Genomic DNA, 15,345 nt, shown 5'->3' on the forward strand with positions numbered 1-15,345 from the left:
GCTTGCTCAAAAGTCTTTCTATAAGACGTGGTATCATCTTACATTTAAGTTTCGATTTTTTTCGATTGTTATATCTATTCTACGGTATTAAATAAGTCAGTACTTTATCTGTGCAGTGACGTAACCTTAAATCTATCAATGATAAATAGTTTATGGGTAAAGCTAAAGTTGTGTAATTGGAGGGCTAAATAAGCTTTAAAATTTGGCATAAAATATAAAGTTTAATATAAAAAAATGAAATACTTATTGTGTGCACACTGCACAGCTGTATTGATTTAAGGGGTACCAGGGTTTTTTTATAAAAGCTTTTGACACCAATTTTGTTGACATCGCGCGCTATAAACTGAAGTCCACGCGGACGAAGTCGCGGGCAACAGCTAGTATTATACATAAAATATGTTTAAGATTTTTGAAATTTTATTTTAATACACATCCAAGACCCAGGAACATTGAAAACTTTTTGTTCCGCCTGCGGGACTCGAACCCAGGACCCCCGGGATGAGCGCTGGCCACGCGCAATGCGAATTCATTTTCATCGATATTTTTCATGGAAATAAGATATTTTCCCACATCAAAATGTAGCCTATGTCCTTTCTCAGACTCTAGAATAACTGTATACAAAATTTCATTGCAATCGGTTCAGTAGTTTTGGCGTGAAAGCAAGACAGACAGACAGACAGACAGAGGTACTTCCGCATTTATAATATTAGTATGGATAGTATGGATTAGAAATGCAGTAGGAGTTCTACATAAGATAAGATAGATTGATTATTATTATACCAAGTGATTATATTATTAAACATAATATTCTAACGTATTAAAAACTATAAACAAAAACATACTAACTAATAAGTATGATTAGTTCTATGTTACAATAAAGTAAAAAATAAAACGCCATCTGTTGAATCGTATTAGAACTAAAATGTTCATTCCATCGATATATTTCTGGATTTTTTATAATATTATACATAAAATATGTTTAAGATTTTTGAAATTTTATTTTAATACACATCCAAGACCCAGGAACATTGAAAACTTTTTGTTCCGCCTGCGGGACTCGAACCCAGGACCCCCGGGATGAGCGCTGGCCACGCGCAATGCGAATTCATTTTCATCGATATTTTCATGGAAATAAGATATTTTCCCACATCAAAATGTAGCCTATGTCCTTTCTCAGACTCTAGAATAACTGTATACAAAATTTCATTGCAATCGGTTCAGTAGTTTTGGCGTGAAAGCAAGACAGACAGACAGAGATACTTTCGCATTTATAATATTAGTATGGATGATAAATGGCCAGGCCACCGATTTTGACTTATGTGTAGAGTTTATAGATTCTCCTTGTGCGGCTGACACATTATAATATTATTATCAAATATTTTGCCGTGCTTTAGGGTAAAATTAAGGTTTTTAGATTTAGGGTTGAGTATGTAAGGTTAGAAACTTGATCCTAAATTTAGATTGCATTTTGTTTATTTTCTTTACATCTTTTCGTATTTTTGGCACCTACACAATTTTGTTTCTGAACACCTAAAGGTTGACTGGTAGAGAATGCCATCTGGCATTAAGTCCGCCTATGTACTAACATTGTGCAAAAGTATAAATAAATAAATAAATAAAACTTGGCTCTACATGAGATCTCACTACTTTTATACGACGAACTATAATATTATGTTCTCATCTTGGCAACATTTTACATGAAAATGTTTTTGGTGGGATGTCAGTTGTCAGTTGTCACCAAAGGCTTGATTCTAACGTTGTATTTAAGAACTTCTCATTATATTTTTAAACTGTTTCACTGAGCGTTTAGTCAAATTGCATCAGATAGTTTGGCTGCAAAGTTAAAAATCCAAAATGGGATTTGACATAGATAGAGCATCGCAAGCACCATACAACTGAGCGAATTTGACTTAACACTTTGCTCTCTCGAGACTGCAGATTTGGCGGCAATTACCTGAGCGCCTTGCCGGCGGGTTGCTCGACGATGGCCACATGCGGCTGCACGTTCATCGGGGCGAAGCCCCCGGGCATCGCCTCTAAGCCCGCGTCGAGCAGCTCCACGCAATTCTGGTCTGTCCTCGTGATGGCGTCAACTGCAGGGAGATACCTCGTTAATACAACATGATAAATATGGAAATGTTCAGAGTTCAGACTTGTCATATTTTATTCCTGATAACGGATAAGACCTTTAATAAAACCGACTTCGAAGGTAAAAATTAATTATACGTGGGAGCGCCATGCTTCGGCACGAATGGGCCGGCTCGACCGGAGAAATACCACGTTCTCACAGAAAACCGGCGTGAAACAGCGTTTGCGCTGTGTTTCGCCGAGTGAGTGAGTTTACCGGAGGCCCAATCCCCTACCCTATTCCCTTTCCTACCCTCCCCTATTCCCTTCCCTTCCCATCCTTACCCTCCCCTATTACCCTGTTCCCTCTTAAAAGGCCGGCAACGCACTTGCAGCTCTTCTGATGCTGCGAGTGTCCATGGGCGACGGAAGTTGCTTTCCATCAAGTGACCCGTTTGCTCGTTTGCCCCCTTATTTCATAAAAAAAAAAAAACAATAATAACATCCTTATAATATGAACTAAAAAGTATTAAATAATTTTTCCTATCTAATAGTGCCCTTTTCCGAATTAGGCTAAACCTCAACTATTTCTGTACTCAATCTTCATCATTTTGAAGTCGGTACCAGATAGCTGAATCTTTAGTTCTCTGACAGAATATTTGAAACTTTTGGTACTGGCACCGACTTCAAAATTATGAAGATTGAGTACAGAAATAGTTGAGGTTTAGCCGAATTCGGAAAAAGGCACTATTAGATAGGAAAAATTATTTAATACTTTTTAGTTCATATTATAAGGATGTTATTATTGTTTTTACCTTGGAAGTCGGTTTAAATTTTTTGTTAAAAATAATAATTTCACTCTTTTTAGTTACCTACTAACCATCGCGTAAGAAAATACTTCAACCCCTTAATATTATCTTAATCTTGGTAAATGTTTACAAACCTACCCCAATTTATTTGACAAACTACTACAAAAGAAAGTCGACGGAGCCCCGCTGCGCGGGGCTCCTGTATCTGGGTGTTGTGGTCTAAGTTCCAACCTATCCTAACCTACTTTTGAACTTTCTAGATTGTGTTTGTTTTTGTTTTGGCGGGGGCCCCCGAGCCCCCCGTTTGGGGGAGGCTCCCCCCCCCCCCCTTTCGGTATCCGTGGCTGAGTAGTTAAGTAAGACCCACTCATCACAGCCTTGAGATGCCTTAAAAATACTTCGTGAATATCAGAAAACAGATGATCTTATCTGAAGATTACGAAAATCTCAAATGCGAATGTCTTCTAAACGGAGAGTTTACTGGCGGTGGAAACGGTAAGTAGGAGTTTTTCTCACCCAAAACAATCCTCCTTAACCCATGTCACCAACATTTAATTGACGTAGGTTCCTAAACCTTAGCCAGATTTTTCTAAGTATTTTCGCCATACTAACAAGGATGACCCTTGTTAGTATGGCGAAAATATTTCGGCCTGTCATTCGACAGGAGTTGATTTTTGAGAAAAGTTTATCTGAGCTTTTTTGCTTCCCTTGGCGCCCCCTATCGATTGGTATAATAAAAAGGGGTGGTCATAGGGGGTTGTATTTTTGTCGTCAAAATTTTTTAAGTATTTTGGCCATACTACCGAGGTTCGTATATCGGCCTGTATCTGGCCGGGGGTTGATTTTTGAGAATAGTTTATTTGAGCTTTCTTACTCCCCTTGGCGCCCCCTATCGATTGGTGTATTCAAAAGGGGTGGTTATAAGAGGTTGAATTTTTTCGTCCAAATTTTTTTAAGTATTTTCTCTGTGCTAACGAGGGTCACATTTCGGCCTGTCTTTCGGCAGGGGTTGATTTTTGAGAAAAGTTTATCTGAGCTTTTTTGCTCCACTTGGCGCCCCCTATCAATTGGTATATTCAAAAAGGGTGGTTATAAGAGGTTAAAATTTTGACGAAAAAATTTTCTAAGTATTTTTTCAATAGTGCCCCGTTTCCTTCAGTCCAACCCAAATGTGTGCCTTACGCTCTGGAGTAAAGGTTGAATTTGTTACTTATGTTCAATTTTGTGGTAGTTGAAATATTATGTATTTTGAAGCAACATTAAGTATATTTTTTTTATATTAAAATCGCTTTGAAATATACCAAATAAATAAGGACATAACGTGATGACTGATGATATTTTATGGTGTTGTGTGTATATTGCAACCATGTGAGTTGTGACATTGGTGACCCTGAGATGGTAGTGATGATGATGATGATGATGAATGTAATTTGCATAGTAGCATAATATGCTTTCAGTTCTTAAAACAACGCCTAAACCCCCAAACTTGTATCTATAAGGAATCCGGAGTTCTCTTAGTATCTTCGGAACCATAGTATACCTTGGTGCAAAATCTTGCATTTTGGTAGCATATGCTTAAGATGCTTCTCATAAAACCAAAATCACCATATTATGTTTTCATATAAATTTTGAGGAGTTCCCTCGATTACTCATGGATCCCATCATCAGATCACCACTTTTGTGAAAATGGGACCAAATTGGAGTGAAACCTAACATAACAAAACAAAAATTTTGAAAATCAGTTTTTGGAAGTCGGTTAAAAAGAGGGCTTCTCAATTGTGATAGTTCAGACTTTAGAGGCATCGAAAATCAACTGATTTCTAATTATGGTTTTTAATTTCTACGAAACTAGAAGGGATCCAATCCCAAATCGGTTACCTTTCTAAGGATCATTCAGAACTCTTCTATGAGGGTTCTCATATCGAGGGCGAGGCCCTGTAAGTAACTCTGACCGGACTGATTCTAACGATAACTTTTACACCTGCAATTTCTACGAGTTAATTATCAAAAATCTTTAAACGGTGTAAATAACTATAGCATAATATTAATAAATATTTAAAAGTTTATTATTTTCAGTTGAGTCATAATTTTTACTCTTTACATATAATCTTGTATCATGTATGTTATGTATAGACGCAATATCTATCTCGTTCAGATGTAACATGAAACAATACTCGAACAGGTAAATGAGTCATAGTAATAAAGTAAAAGAAAACTGTTTTGAAATTATGTGATAATATAGACATACAATATAATATTATTAGCAATAAATTATAAAAATGTCGAGTACGAGTATCACTATCAGTATCTAAAGATGACTTTCCGACCTTTTTTTTTATGAAATAAGGGGGAAAACGAGCAAAAGGGTCACCTGATGGAAAGCAACTTCCGTCGCCCATGGACACTCGCAGCATCAGAAGAGCTGCAGGTGCGTTGCCGGCCTTTTAAGAGGGAATAGGGTAATAGGGGGGAGGGTAGGATGGGAAGGGAATAGGGGAGGGTAGGGAAGGGAATAGGGTAGGGGATTGGGCCTCCGGTAAACTCACTCACTCGGCGAAACACAGCGCTAGCGTTGTTTCACGCCGGTTTTCTGTGAGAACGTGGTATTTCTCCGGTCGAGCCGGCCGGAGCCATGGCTCTCCCACGTATATATCTTTGCCGCAAGCGACCACGACCGCCAAAACTTCAACTTTATGACAATATAAGCTTCACGTTGTGCTTCACGTGGTCTACTTCTTATCTGTGCCAAAAACATAAAATTGCTCCAGTAGTTCGCGAGGTAAGCCATTTCAAATAATTTCCCTCGTTTTTACCACATTCTCCTATTAGTCTTAGCGTGATAAAATAATATATTTACTAAACTACAACACAATATCGAACTTGGTTTTGTTTTGTTTGGCCACTTCCATGCACTTGTTATTCGACTTCCTAAACCGATATCGATAAGCTTTATCTATATCGTAACTACATTAATTTGATGCTATCTAAATTCTAAAGTAAACTGTATCAAGTGTTTAATGAAAAATAAAATATTGCCAATATTAACATTAAATTTTATCCACTTGAGTACGATTACTGTAAGTACACTTGGCTACTACAGTTTAGCTTATCTTATTATTGTTAAGACTAATATTATAACTGCTAAGTGCTAGTGTGTCTGGCTGTTTCCGATACGGCCCGATCACTGTCATGTTTCTTTACGCTTAAGCTGCACAAATGATTTTGGTAAAATTTAGTGTTGAGATACCTACTTTAAATCCTAGGATAAAATTCCGAGCAACATAATAATAGTATACAGTACATCATCTATATTTTACTGTAAAAGCTCGACCTGCAGTAAATCCTAAGATTTTCTAGTAAAACAGAAGATCTACCAACTCCTTATGGTAAATGTTCGAAATGGTTTGCGATACGAACTTTTACCACTAACTTTTAAATCCTATCCATCAACTATAGTTGCTAAATCTTAGGATTTATGTTAATGCCACGGTACATGTTGAAAAAAAAACGGCCAAGTGCGAGTCGGATTCACGCACGAAGGGTTTCATACTGTTAATAGAGCAAAAACAGGCCAGAAATTATGTTTTTGGTATTGAATGCCCCTTAAATCTTTATTTTATTTTTATATTACTAGCTATTTGACCAAGCTTTGCTCGGTATTCGATAAAATACGAATAAAATGACATTTTCTAAAAATGATTCCTAGCTAGCTCGATTTATCGCCCCCGAAACACCCTATATACTAAATTTCATGAAAATCGTTGGAGCCGATTCCGAGATTCCAATATAATACAATGTGTCCCGACACCGGTGTCCGATCCTTTAATGTCATGATCTATGGCATATTTTATCAACAAATTGGCTCTCAATTTTTTTCTCTCTCTCTTACGGTTGTAAAATGGCAGCTATTTTAGTTTTTCTCGGGCTTTCACACTAATCTGACCAGTACTTCTCATGTAAATATCCTATGAAGATATATAAATAAAACTGGCCAAGTGCGAGTTGGACTCGCCCATGAAGGGTTCCGCAGCAGCAATAAGGTTTATTTTTATAAAATTAAGAGGTTTTTGATTTATTTTCATATTTTAGTTGATTTAATGAAAGTTAAATTAAGGTTTACCATTTATGACGTATAAAAAAACTACTGGCTAGATCTCGTTCGAACTAATTTTCGTTGGTAGTTTTTGTAGTAATGTACATCATATATTTTTTTTAGACTTATCCCTATCTAATCTGACCTATAACTTCATAAGAAAATTGTTATAACTTCTAAACTATCTGACTTAGAGCATTCAAGTAAAGAATTTATTTAAGATGAAAACCTCCTCTAACTTTTTAAAATAAAAAAGAAGCAGTTTAATGCGCTAGATTTTTCACAAAAAGCCATGAATTAAACATTTCACAATTTTTTTTCTTAAACTTTGGATTTTCTATGTTTAATTCCATGAAATTCTTAATATATTGCCTGTGTAAACGTAGTCCATAAGTTAAGCTATCAAAATATGAGACCTTTTTCATCTTCATAGGATATTTACATGAGAAGTGCTGGTCAGATTAGTGTGATAGCCCGAGAAAAACTAAAATGGCTGCCATTTTACAACCATGAGAGAGAGAGAAAATTTGAGAGCCAATTTGTCGATAAAATATGCCATAGATCATGACATTTAAGGATCGGACACCGGTGTCGGGACACATTGTATAACTATAATATAACTAAGTAAATTGATATTATATTTTTATTTTAATAAATTTATCAAGTACTGATAGATTGTTAAAAGTCTCGCGACAAGCTTTTATCATGCAAATTGTATAATATATTGAGGATCATAACTCAATAGGTAAAATTTTTAAGGAGTTTATTTTCTTCTTTGTAGACTATTTAAATAAAAGCTTTTTTTCAAAAAGTTTTTTGTTTATAATTTATTTTTTGTTTTTTACTTATCTCTGGCTAGATTTTCGCATGACTAAAAAGTTAAATTTCATTTAACAAAAGTGACCGAATTCAACCGGGCATTTTTTGAAACCCGGCTGTCAGTCACATCATTTCACATCACGTCACGTAACGTCACGTAAAGTCACGTGGCGTCACGTAAAGTCACGACACGACACGTAACGTGACGTCACGTCACGTCATAACACGTAACGTCACGTCATGTCGCGTCACGACACGACACGTGACGTGTAAATAAATAAAAATAAAAATATAATATCAATTTACTCAGTTATATTATAGTTATTACAATGTGTCCCGACACCGGTGTCCGATCCTTAAATGTCATGATCTATGGCATATTTTATCGACAAATTGGCTCTCAAATTTTCTCTCTCTCTCATGGTTGTAAAATGGCAGCCATTTTAGTTTTTCTCGGGCTATCACACTAATCTGACCAGCACTTCTCACTCACATCACGTCACGTAACGTCACGTAAAGTCACGTGGCGTCACGTAAAGTCACGACACGACACGTAACGTGACGTCACGTCACGTCATAACACGTAACGTCACGTCATGTCGCGTCACGACACGACACGTGACGTGACGCGACATGACGTGACGTCAGACAGACAGACAGACAGACAGACAGACAGACAGACAGACAGACAGACAGACAGACAGACAGACAGACAGACAGACAGACAGAAAGACAGACTGGTCCGTTTTTTGCCATTTGGCTACGGAACCCTAAAAAGGTCTCATTTGATAGCTAAACTTGTGGACTACGCTTACACAGGAAATATGTTATTTTCGTGGAATTAAACACAGAAAAACCAAAGTTTAAGAAAAAAAATTGTTTATGGCTTTTTGTGAAAAACCTAGCGCATTAAACTGGTTCTTTTTTAAGAGGAGTCCACACCGCCCTTTTTTCCATAAAAACGTTGTCCCCTGTTTCCTCCCTGGATAATGCTAGTAGAGTTATAGTTTTTTCCTGAATATCTACGGCCACTTATACAATGTCCCTATGTTTTCTTTTTTTTTCATAATTTAATTATTAAATAAGATATGAACGTTCAAAAAACCCAAAAAAATGGCCAGATTTTCCGCTGTGTTCAAACATCCAGAAACAGATTTGGCTAGATTATACAAAAAAAAACATAGGAACACATCTCAAGTCTTTTTTTAATCTTTAATGAAAAAAGTACTTAAATCGGTTAAGTTTTGGAGAAGGAGTCAGGGGACTACGAATCGTTGATTTTCTGCAGTTGTCTGATGTCTCTATCGCATTCTGCGGTATAGTCTTGAGGTAAGGGAGACAGCTATAGATATTACACGTACTTTTTTTCATTTCTCTAGCCCCTGGTGTATCCTCCTAAAAGCTTTTATTTAACTTGCTCTGTATGTATGTAAGTATGTATGTTACGATGGAATTTTGGAACTCAATTTTGAAGCAGATATATTTAACCAGATATATTTAACCGATTGAGCTGAAATTTTGCATACAACGTTGCATTATTGCAAAATAATGCAAAAAAAAATATAATGCAAAATTTATAATTTGGATGACCATGCACGATGTGGTATGTGACATCACTCTAAATCCAATATGGCCAACCATCCATGATGGCGAAATAGTTATTTTCTATGCTGTCTTACAATATGGATATTAAATGAAAGGGTTTTTTGAGAGTAACTCGAAAACTAATGTAATGTCATTCTACATCCAAAATGGCGGCGCATTCAAGATAGGGGAATAGTTATTTTTAATGCACTAGGTACTGCAATATGGATATCAAATGAAAGAGCTCATTGAGAGTATCACGAAAACGAATGTACTGTCATTCTACATCCAATATGGCGGCTCATCCAAAACACGGGAATACATAGTTATTTTTAATGCACTTCTGCAATATGAGTATGAAATGAAAGGGCTCATTGAGAGTAACTCGGAAACGAATGCAATGTCATTCTACATACAAAATGGACGCTCATCTATCTATACTTATAAAATTACATGTCCTGACTGACTGACTGACTGATTCATCATCGCTGAGCAAAAACTGTAAAATTTACAGCCACGAAATTTGGTGAGTAGGGTTGTTTTATTAAGTAGACACCCACTAAGGAAGGAATTTTGAAAATTTTACCCCGAAGGGGGTGAAATAAGGGTTGAAAGTTTTAATGAAAGTCCGTCATTTCTTGAGTTAGAAACATGAAACTTTATTTTTGGGTTACTGATTAAAAATGAATGGATACGTATTTAAGCGTTTTTGGAAATTCTACCCCTAAGGGGGTGAAATTGGGGTTGAAAGTTTGAATGAAACTCCGTTATTTCTTGAGTTAGAAACATGAAATTTTATGTTTGGGTTACTGATTAAAAATGATTGGATACGTGTTTAAGCGTTTCTGAAAATTCTACCCCCAAGGGGGTGAAATAGGGGTTGAAAGTTTAATTGAAAGTCCGTCATTTCTTAAGTTTGAAACATGAAAGTTTATTTTTTGACTGCTGATTAAAAATGAATGGATAGGTATTTAAGCGTTTTTAGAAATTCTACCCCCAAGGGGGTGAAAATGTAGTTGAAAGTTTGAATGAAAGTCCGTCATTTCTTGAGTTAGAAACATGAAACTTTATTTTTGTGCTACTGATTAAAAATGAATGGATACGTATTTAAGTGTTTCTGGTAATTCTACCCCCAAGGGGGTGAAATTGAGGTAGAAAGTTTCAATGAAAGTCCGTCATTTCTTGAGTAAGAAACATGAAAATTTAATGACGTTTGCGTTTGACGTTTGCTTAAATAGGGTCCGTTTTTACCCTTTGTATAAGGAACCACAAAAACAAAAAGGAGAAAACTATCCATCTTTGTTATTATACTGTGTTAACGCGGATGAAGTCGCGGGAAACAGCTAGTTCAAGATAGGGGAATAGTTATTTTTGAAGCACTTCTGCAATAATATGGGTATCAAATAACGGGCTCAGTGAGCGTCGTTGTGTCGTGTCGTGTCATGTCGTGACGTGACGTGACGTGTCGTGACCTGACGTGGGGTGACGTGACGTGACTTGTCGTGACGTGACGTGTCGTGACATGTCATGTCGTAATTTGTCGTGTCGTATGTGTCGTATCATGTCATGTCATGTTATGTCAAGTCAATTCCAGTCTGGTTTTAGACAATTTTTGTTAAGTGAAATTTAAATTTAGTCATGTAGAAATAAACGGAATATTTAAACAACTCGCTAAATAGAGACTTTTTCACTGATTAAAATCAAGTACGATTTCTTACGAAACAAAACAAAACTAAGAACAGACTAAGAAATCTACCCAGAGATATCTAAAAAAACAAAAAATAAATTATATTCAAAAAACCTTTTTGAAAAAAAAACTTTTATTTTAAAAACACTCTTAAAAGACAAAAATAAACTCCTTGAAATGTATATTAAGGTATAACCTCAATATATTGTACAATTTGCATGATAATAAAAGCTTGTCGCGAGACTAACTATTATTATTTAACTGAAATAGTCAATACTTTAAACGGGGAGAAAATAATTAAATTTAAGGTCGAATTTCGACCATTGGGCGATCTCTAGTAATTTTAATTTTGGTAAATTAATGTAGTTTAATTTAAAAATGTACATGAGAAATCGTGTAAGTTTTAAAACATTACTTTCTAAAGATTTTACTTTCAACAAAATATGAAAAAGAAAAAATGTATAAAGTCTTTATATTTGTAGCGTTAAAATAGAAGTAGCAATAACTCATACATTTGAAAAATGTGCGAAGCTGTTGAGTGTTGAGTGACTTGTTTTGGTCTCATTATACCCGCATCATCACAATACTAACTATCCAGTCAATAAACTCTACATACTCTGCCGAGGTAACAGCGATTAACGAGCGCATAAAAATATAGAATTATAATCCTCAGTAGTTATAGGACTATAAATACACTTTTTACGATTTAAAATTTAAATGATTCTTTAACAGACAAAATAACAGCTGAGCATTTAAGATAAACAACGAAATGTAGAGTTCACAGAAACTGTAATCGCGCACATACGAATCGCGGGGAACTCACAAATTGCGTGAAGCGTTTAAGATTTTTTGACTCCCCGTCTTGTTGAGACATCATAAGATTAGAATTTAGATCCAAAAGTCAAATCCCAAATCTTACGAAATGTTTAAAAAAATATAGTGTTTTTATTTGCTACGGATTGTATTACCTACGTGGAGGAACCAGTGAGACGCGCAAAAGAGGAATTTCCAAACAACAAAAGTCATATGGCAACATGGTAGTGTCATCCCTTTCAAATCAATCTAAGCAAAAAGGGATGACACTACGATGTTGCCACTTTTAAATTTCTTCACTTTTTTGACAGACTATATTTTTTTACATTTTGAGACACTTCTCGGTAGAATACTTGCTACTAATTACGCTATATTTGCTGCGACCTTCTACTCCCTAAAGAGAGAACCTACTCTTTCTAACTACTACTTACCACTACTTTAAGTTAGGTACACCACAGAAATATATCAAGATAGAACGGCGACGCGCGTGCGTTGCTAAGGAATCGCTCGTGTCAATTTTTGCTTTGCTTTTAGTTATGTAATTGATTGTACTGTCGGTTCTTGGTGGAAATTCATGTTGTACACTAATAAAACACACTTTTCTTGCACTTTTTCCACTATATTAAGATATTATTATAACTTTTAACAAATAACACGACCGGTTTCGAAATTATTCATCATCAGGTGTAAGTTTAACGTCGGTACTTTTAGTTAGAACAAATAACTTACCCGTGGAAAGAAATACCTCCTTTTGACCGATTCACTTTCGTACTTCTGTTTTTACAATTAGACACTGCGCAATGAGGCATTTTTTGCACAATCGCTCCGGTGTAATCAAGTCGAGACGTGCGCGCTGACTGAATGAACGTTCAACGAATCTTGCACGCTTGTGCAAGATTGAAACACGCGTGCTCCACCCGTTTAGCCGTCCTATTTTGATTTATTTCTGTGACGGACACTTACTTATGATTTTTTAAGTATTTAGTGAGACATTATGGGAATACTTACTGACATCACTTAGGTTGGGGGACTGTGAGCTATCATTTTGTCCTACTGGCGAAGCTCCGTCTGCAATAAATAGAGAGACTTGTAGTTTAATCTTATTTTAAGCTGTACTTACCCATTTTTACCAACCACCACCTCACGCTAAGTGTTCCCTAGCGGACATTAAGGGCACCTATCTCTCAAGTTTCAGAAAAATATTTAGGGCTTAAGAATTAGGATGACATAAAAGCGTTGGCAAAATAGTTTTTGACTTGAGAGATTTTGCATAACCTTAAAGTCCGCTATAGGAGGAGGGGAAGGTGCTAATTTTATAGTCACTCGTGCGTCATGGACACCTAGTAGATTTTTTACATTAGGTAAGACTGATAAAAAAATAATTAAATTAAGAAATTTAAAAAAATTATTAATTAAAAATAAAAATAAAAAACGACTGCAAAAAATGTTAACTAAAAAGATTGAAACAAGACCTAATTCTGCCGGAGGCATCGAATCCATGTTTAAATTGATACGACTCTTGCTTACGAGTTTCATGCCAGGATAAATAGAAGGTTCCATAGAAAAATGTAAAAGAAAGTGGATTATAAAATGCAGTCGGAGGCATGTCGCACAAGTTTAACATTAATTCATAAGTAGTAAAATAATATGCCTCCGACTGCATTTTATAATCCACTTTCTTCTTCTACATTTTTCTATGTAACCTTCTATTTATCCTGGCATGAAACTCGTAAGCAAGAGTCGTATCAATTAAAACATGGATTCGATGCTTCCGGCAGAGTTAGGTCTTGTTTCAATCTTTTTAATTAACATTTTTTGCAGTCGGGTTTTTTGATTTTTAATTAATTTATTTTATTTGCGACTTTTTAGTTGTAGTCATCTAACCATTTCGACAATCAATCTAATAAAAAATTGAAAAACTACCGTGCTGATATTTCTAAGTGTACCGACAATACGTTATAATGTTTTGTTTATATTGAAAAATCGACTTTGGAACTGTTTTTCTTGTGCGTTTAACGAATAAATTGAGAAATTGATCATAATCCTTATGTGTTAAGTATAGTGTTATTGAATTTCACGCAATTATGATTCATATTTCAATTTTCATATTATGGCTTACCGGAAGTCAATGAAAGCAGGGTTGCCAGATGCAATTTTACGATTTCCCCCAAAATGATTTTTATATTTCCCCAAAATGATACGTTTTCAAAAAAAATCCCCAATCGCTTTGTTACAGAAAAAAAAACCGAATATAAAACTGAAACTATTTTTATTCGATTTAGTAGTTTCAATCACTCGACAGTTAAACAGAAACACAACACATGGTCGCTCGCTCGACCAAAGAGACAATTTTTTTAAGGGGTAGACAGACGTGCGTGTAAGTACGCGGACTATGGCTCGACGAGCTTAGGAGTTAGGCTGGTATAAATTGTCAGTATTTAAGATGCGACCCGGTCTCAAGACACGGTTCAGGCTCTGTGATTGGTTGGCTGTCAAAATTTAGACCGAGATGCATCTTGAGTACTGACTATTTAATATTTATACTAGCCTTAATCGCCTGTGCGTCAGCAAAGAGCCGCGAGCCGCGTGCCTGGGGGCATGGTAATCCAGTGTGAGCGATTCTCGTGTGTCACCGACGCGAGCCGAGTAAGTTCGCGAACTTAAAATCCGCGTAATTTAAGTTCGTACGTCTGTCAGGCCTTTTACGCACTCGACCAAACAAACCAAAACAAACAAACAACAAATTTACCAGGTAGTTAATCGAATGAAAGGGACGTTGGTTTCATTTGTTTGTTATATTTTTTAGAAGTGCTAACCCCAAAAAATCCCCATAGTGTATTTATTTTCCCCAAACATTTCCCCAAAGATACTGTTTCCCCAAATTTTCGCCTTGAGTCAAAATTTTCCCCAGAATTGCGAAAAAAACCCCCAATCTGGCAACCCTGAATGAAAGTTTCCTTTGGATTAAATAAAAAATTTGAAAAATTGTATAAATCTGTTTTATTTCTATTTGTTTTTATGCGATAACTGTAAGAATGGATCTGTCAGAATATATTATTCCAATTAAAATGTGGTATAATATATTCTGATAGTTCCATTCTTTCGGATTAATTAATAAGGAGTATCGCTGTACCCCACCCAGCTAAAAATTCAAATTTCCCGCTATAGAGAATGGTAGAATTTTAAATTTCCCGCCAGTTGACGTCATCGCCACTTCAGCGCCCTCTGCCCCTACTTCACAGGTACTAAAGAATTTGAAGGGTACAATTTTTTCTATGAAGTTCCGCTTCTTCTCCTTGTGAGTATAGTATTCGTTGCACTTGGGTCATTAAGACAAATCTAACGATACCTCAAATGTGAAAATCCGTTTAGCGGTTCTGGAGATACAAGGTAATAAAGAATATTACAAACATACAACCCGACTGCCGGGAGGGTTATATGTTTGGCGCGTATGCCAAACACATAACCCTCCC

The 15,345-nt window shown here is 35.9% G+C and overlaps 1 protein-coding gene across 5 annotated transcripts in view; it reads right to left on the minus strand.

The window, feature by feature from the left end:
* Positions 1 to 15,345, minus strand: part of LOC121737408 (embryonic polarity protein dorsal-like) — a 64,800-nt gene that overhangs the window by 32,453 nt on the left and 17,002 nt on the right. For 4 of the 5 annotated variants that reach the window (XM_042129111.1, XM_042129090.1, XM_042129085.1 and 1 more), the window contains exons 2-3: positions 12,881 to 12,940; positions 1,955 to 2,093 (exon numbers count right to left, since the gene is read on the minus strand). In XM_042129111.1, the coding sequence (XP_041985045.1) occupies positions 1,955 to 2,093; positions 12,881 to 12,940 (199 nt within the window). The remainder of the gene's footprint in view (positions 1 to 1,954; positions 2,094 to 12,880; positions 12,941 to 15,345) is intronic. The other variant, XM_042129104.1, reaches the window with a different exon arrangement.

This window comes from Aricia agestis, chromosome 2, assembly GCF_905147365.1.
Source record: "Aricia agestis chromosome 2, ilAriAges1.1, whole genome shotgun sequence".
NCBI classification, from domain to species: Eukaryota; Metazoa; Arthropoda; class Insecta; order Lepidoptera; family Lycaenidae; genus Aricia; species Aricia agestis.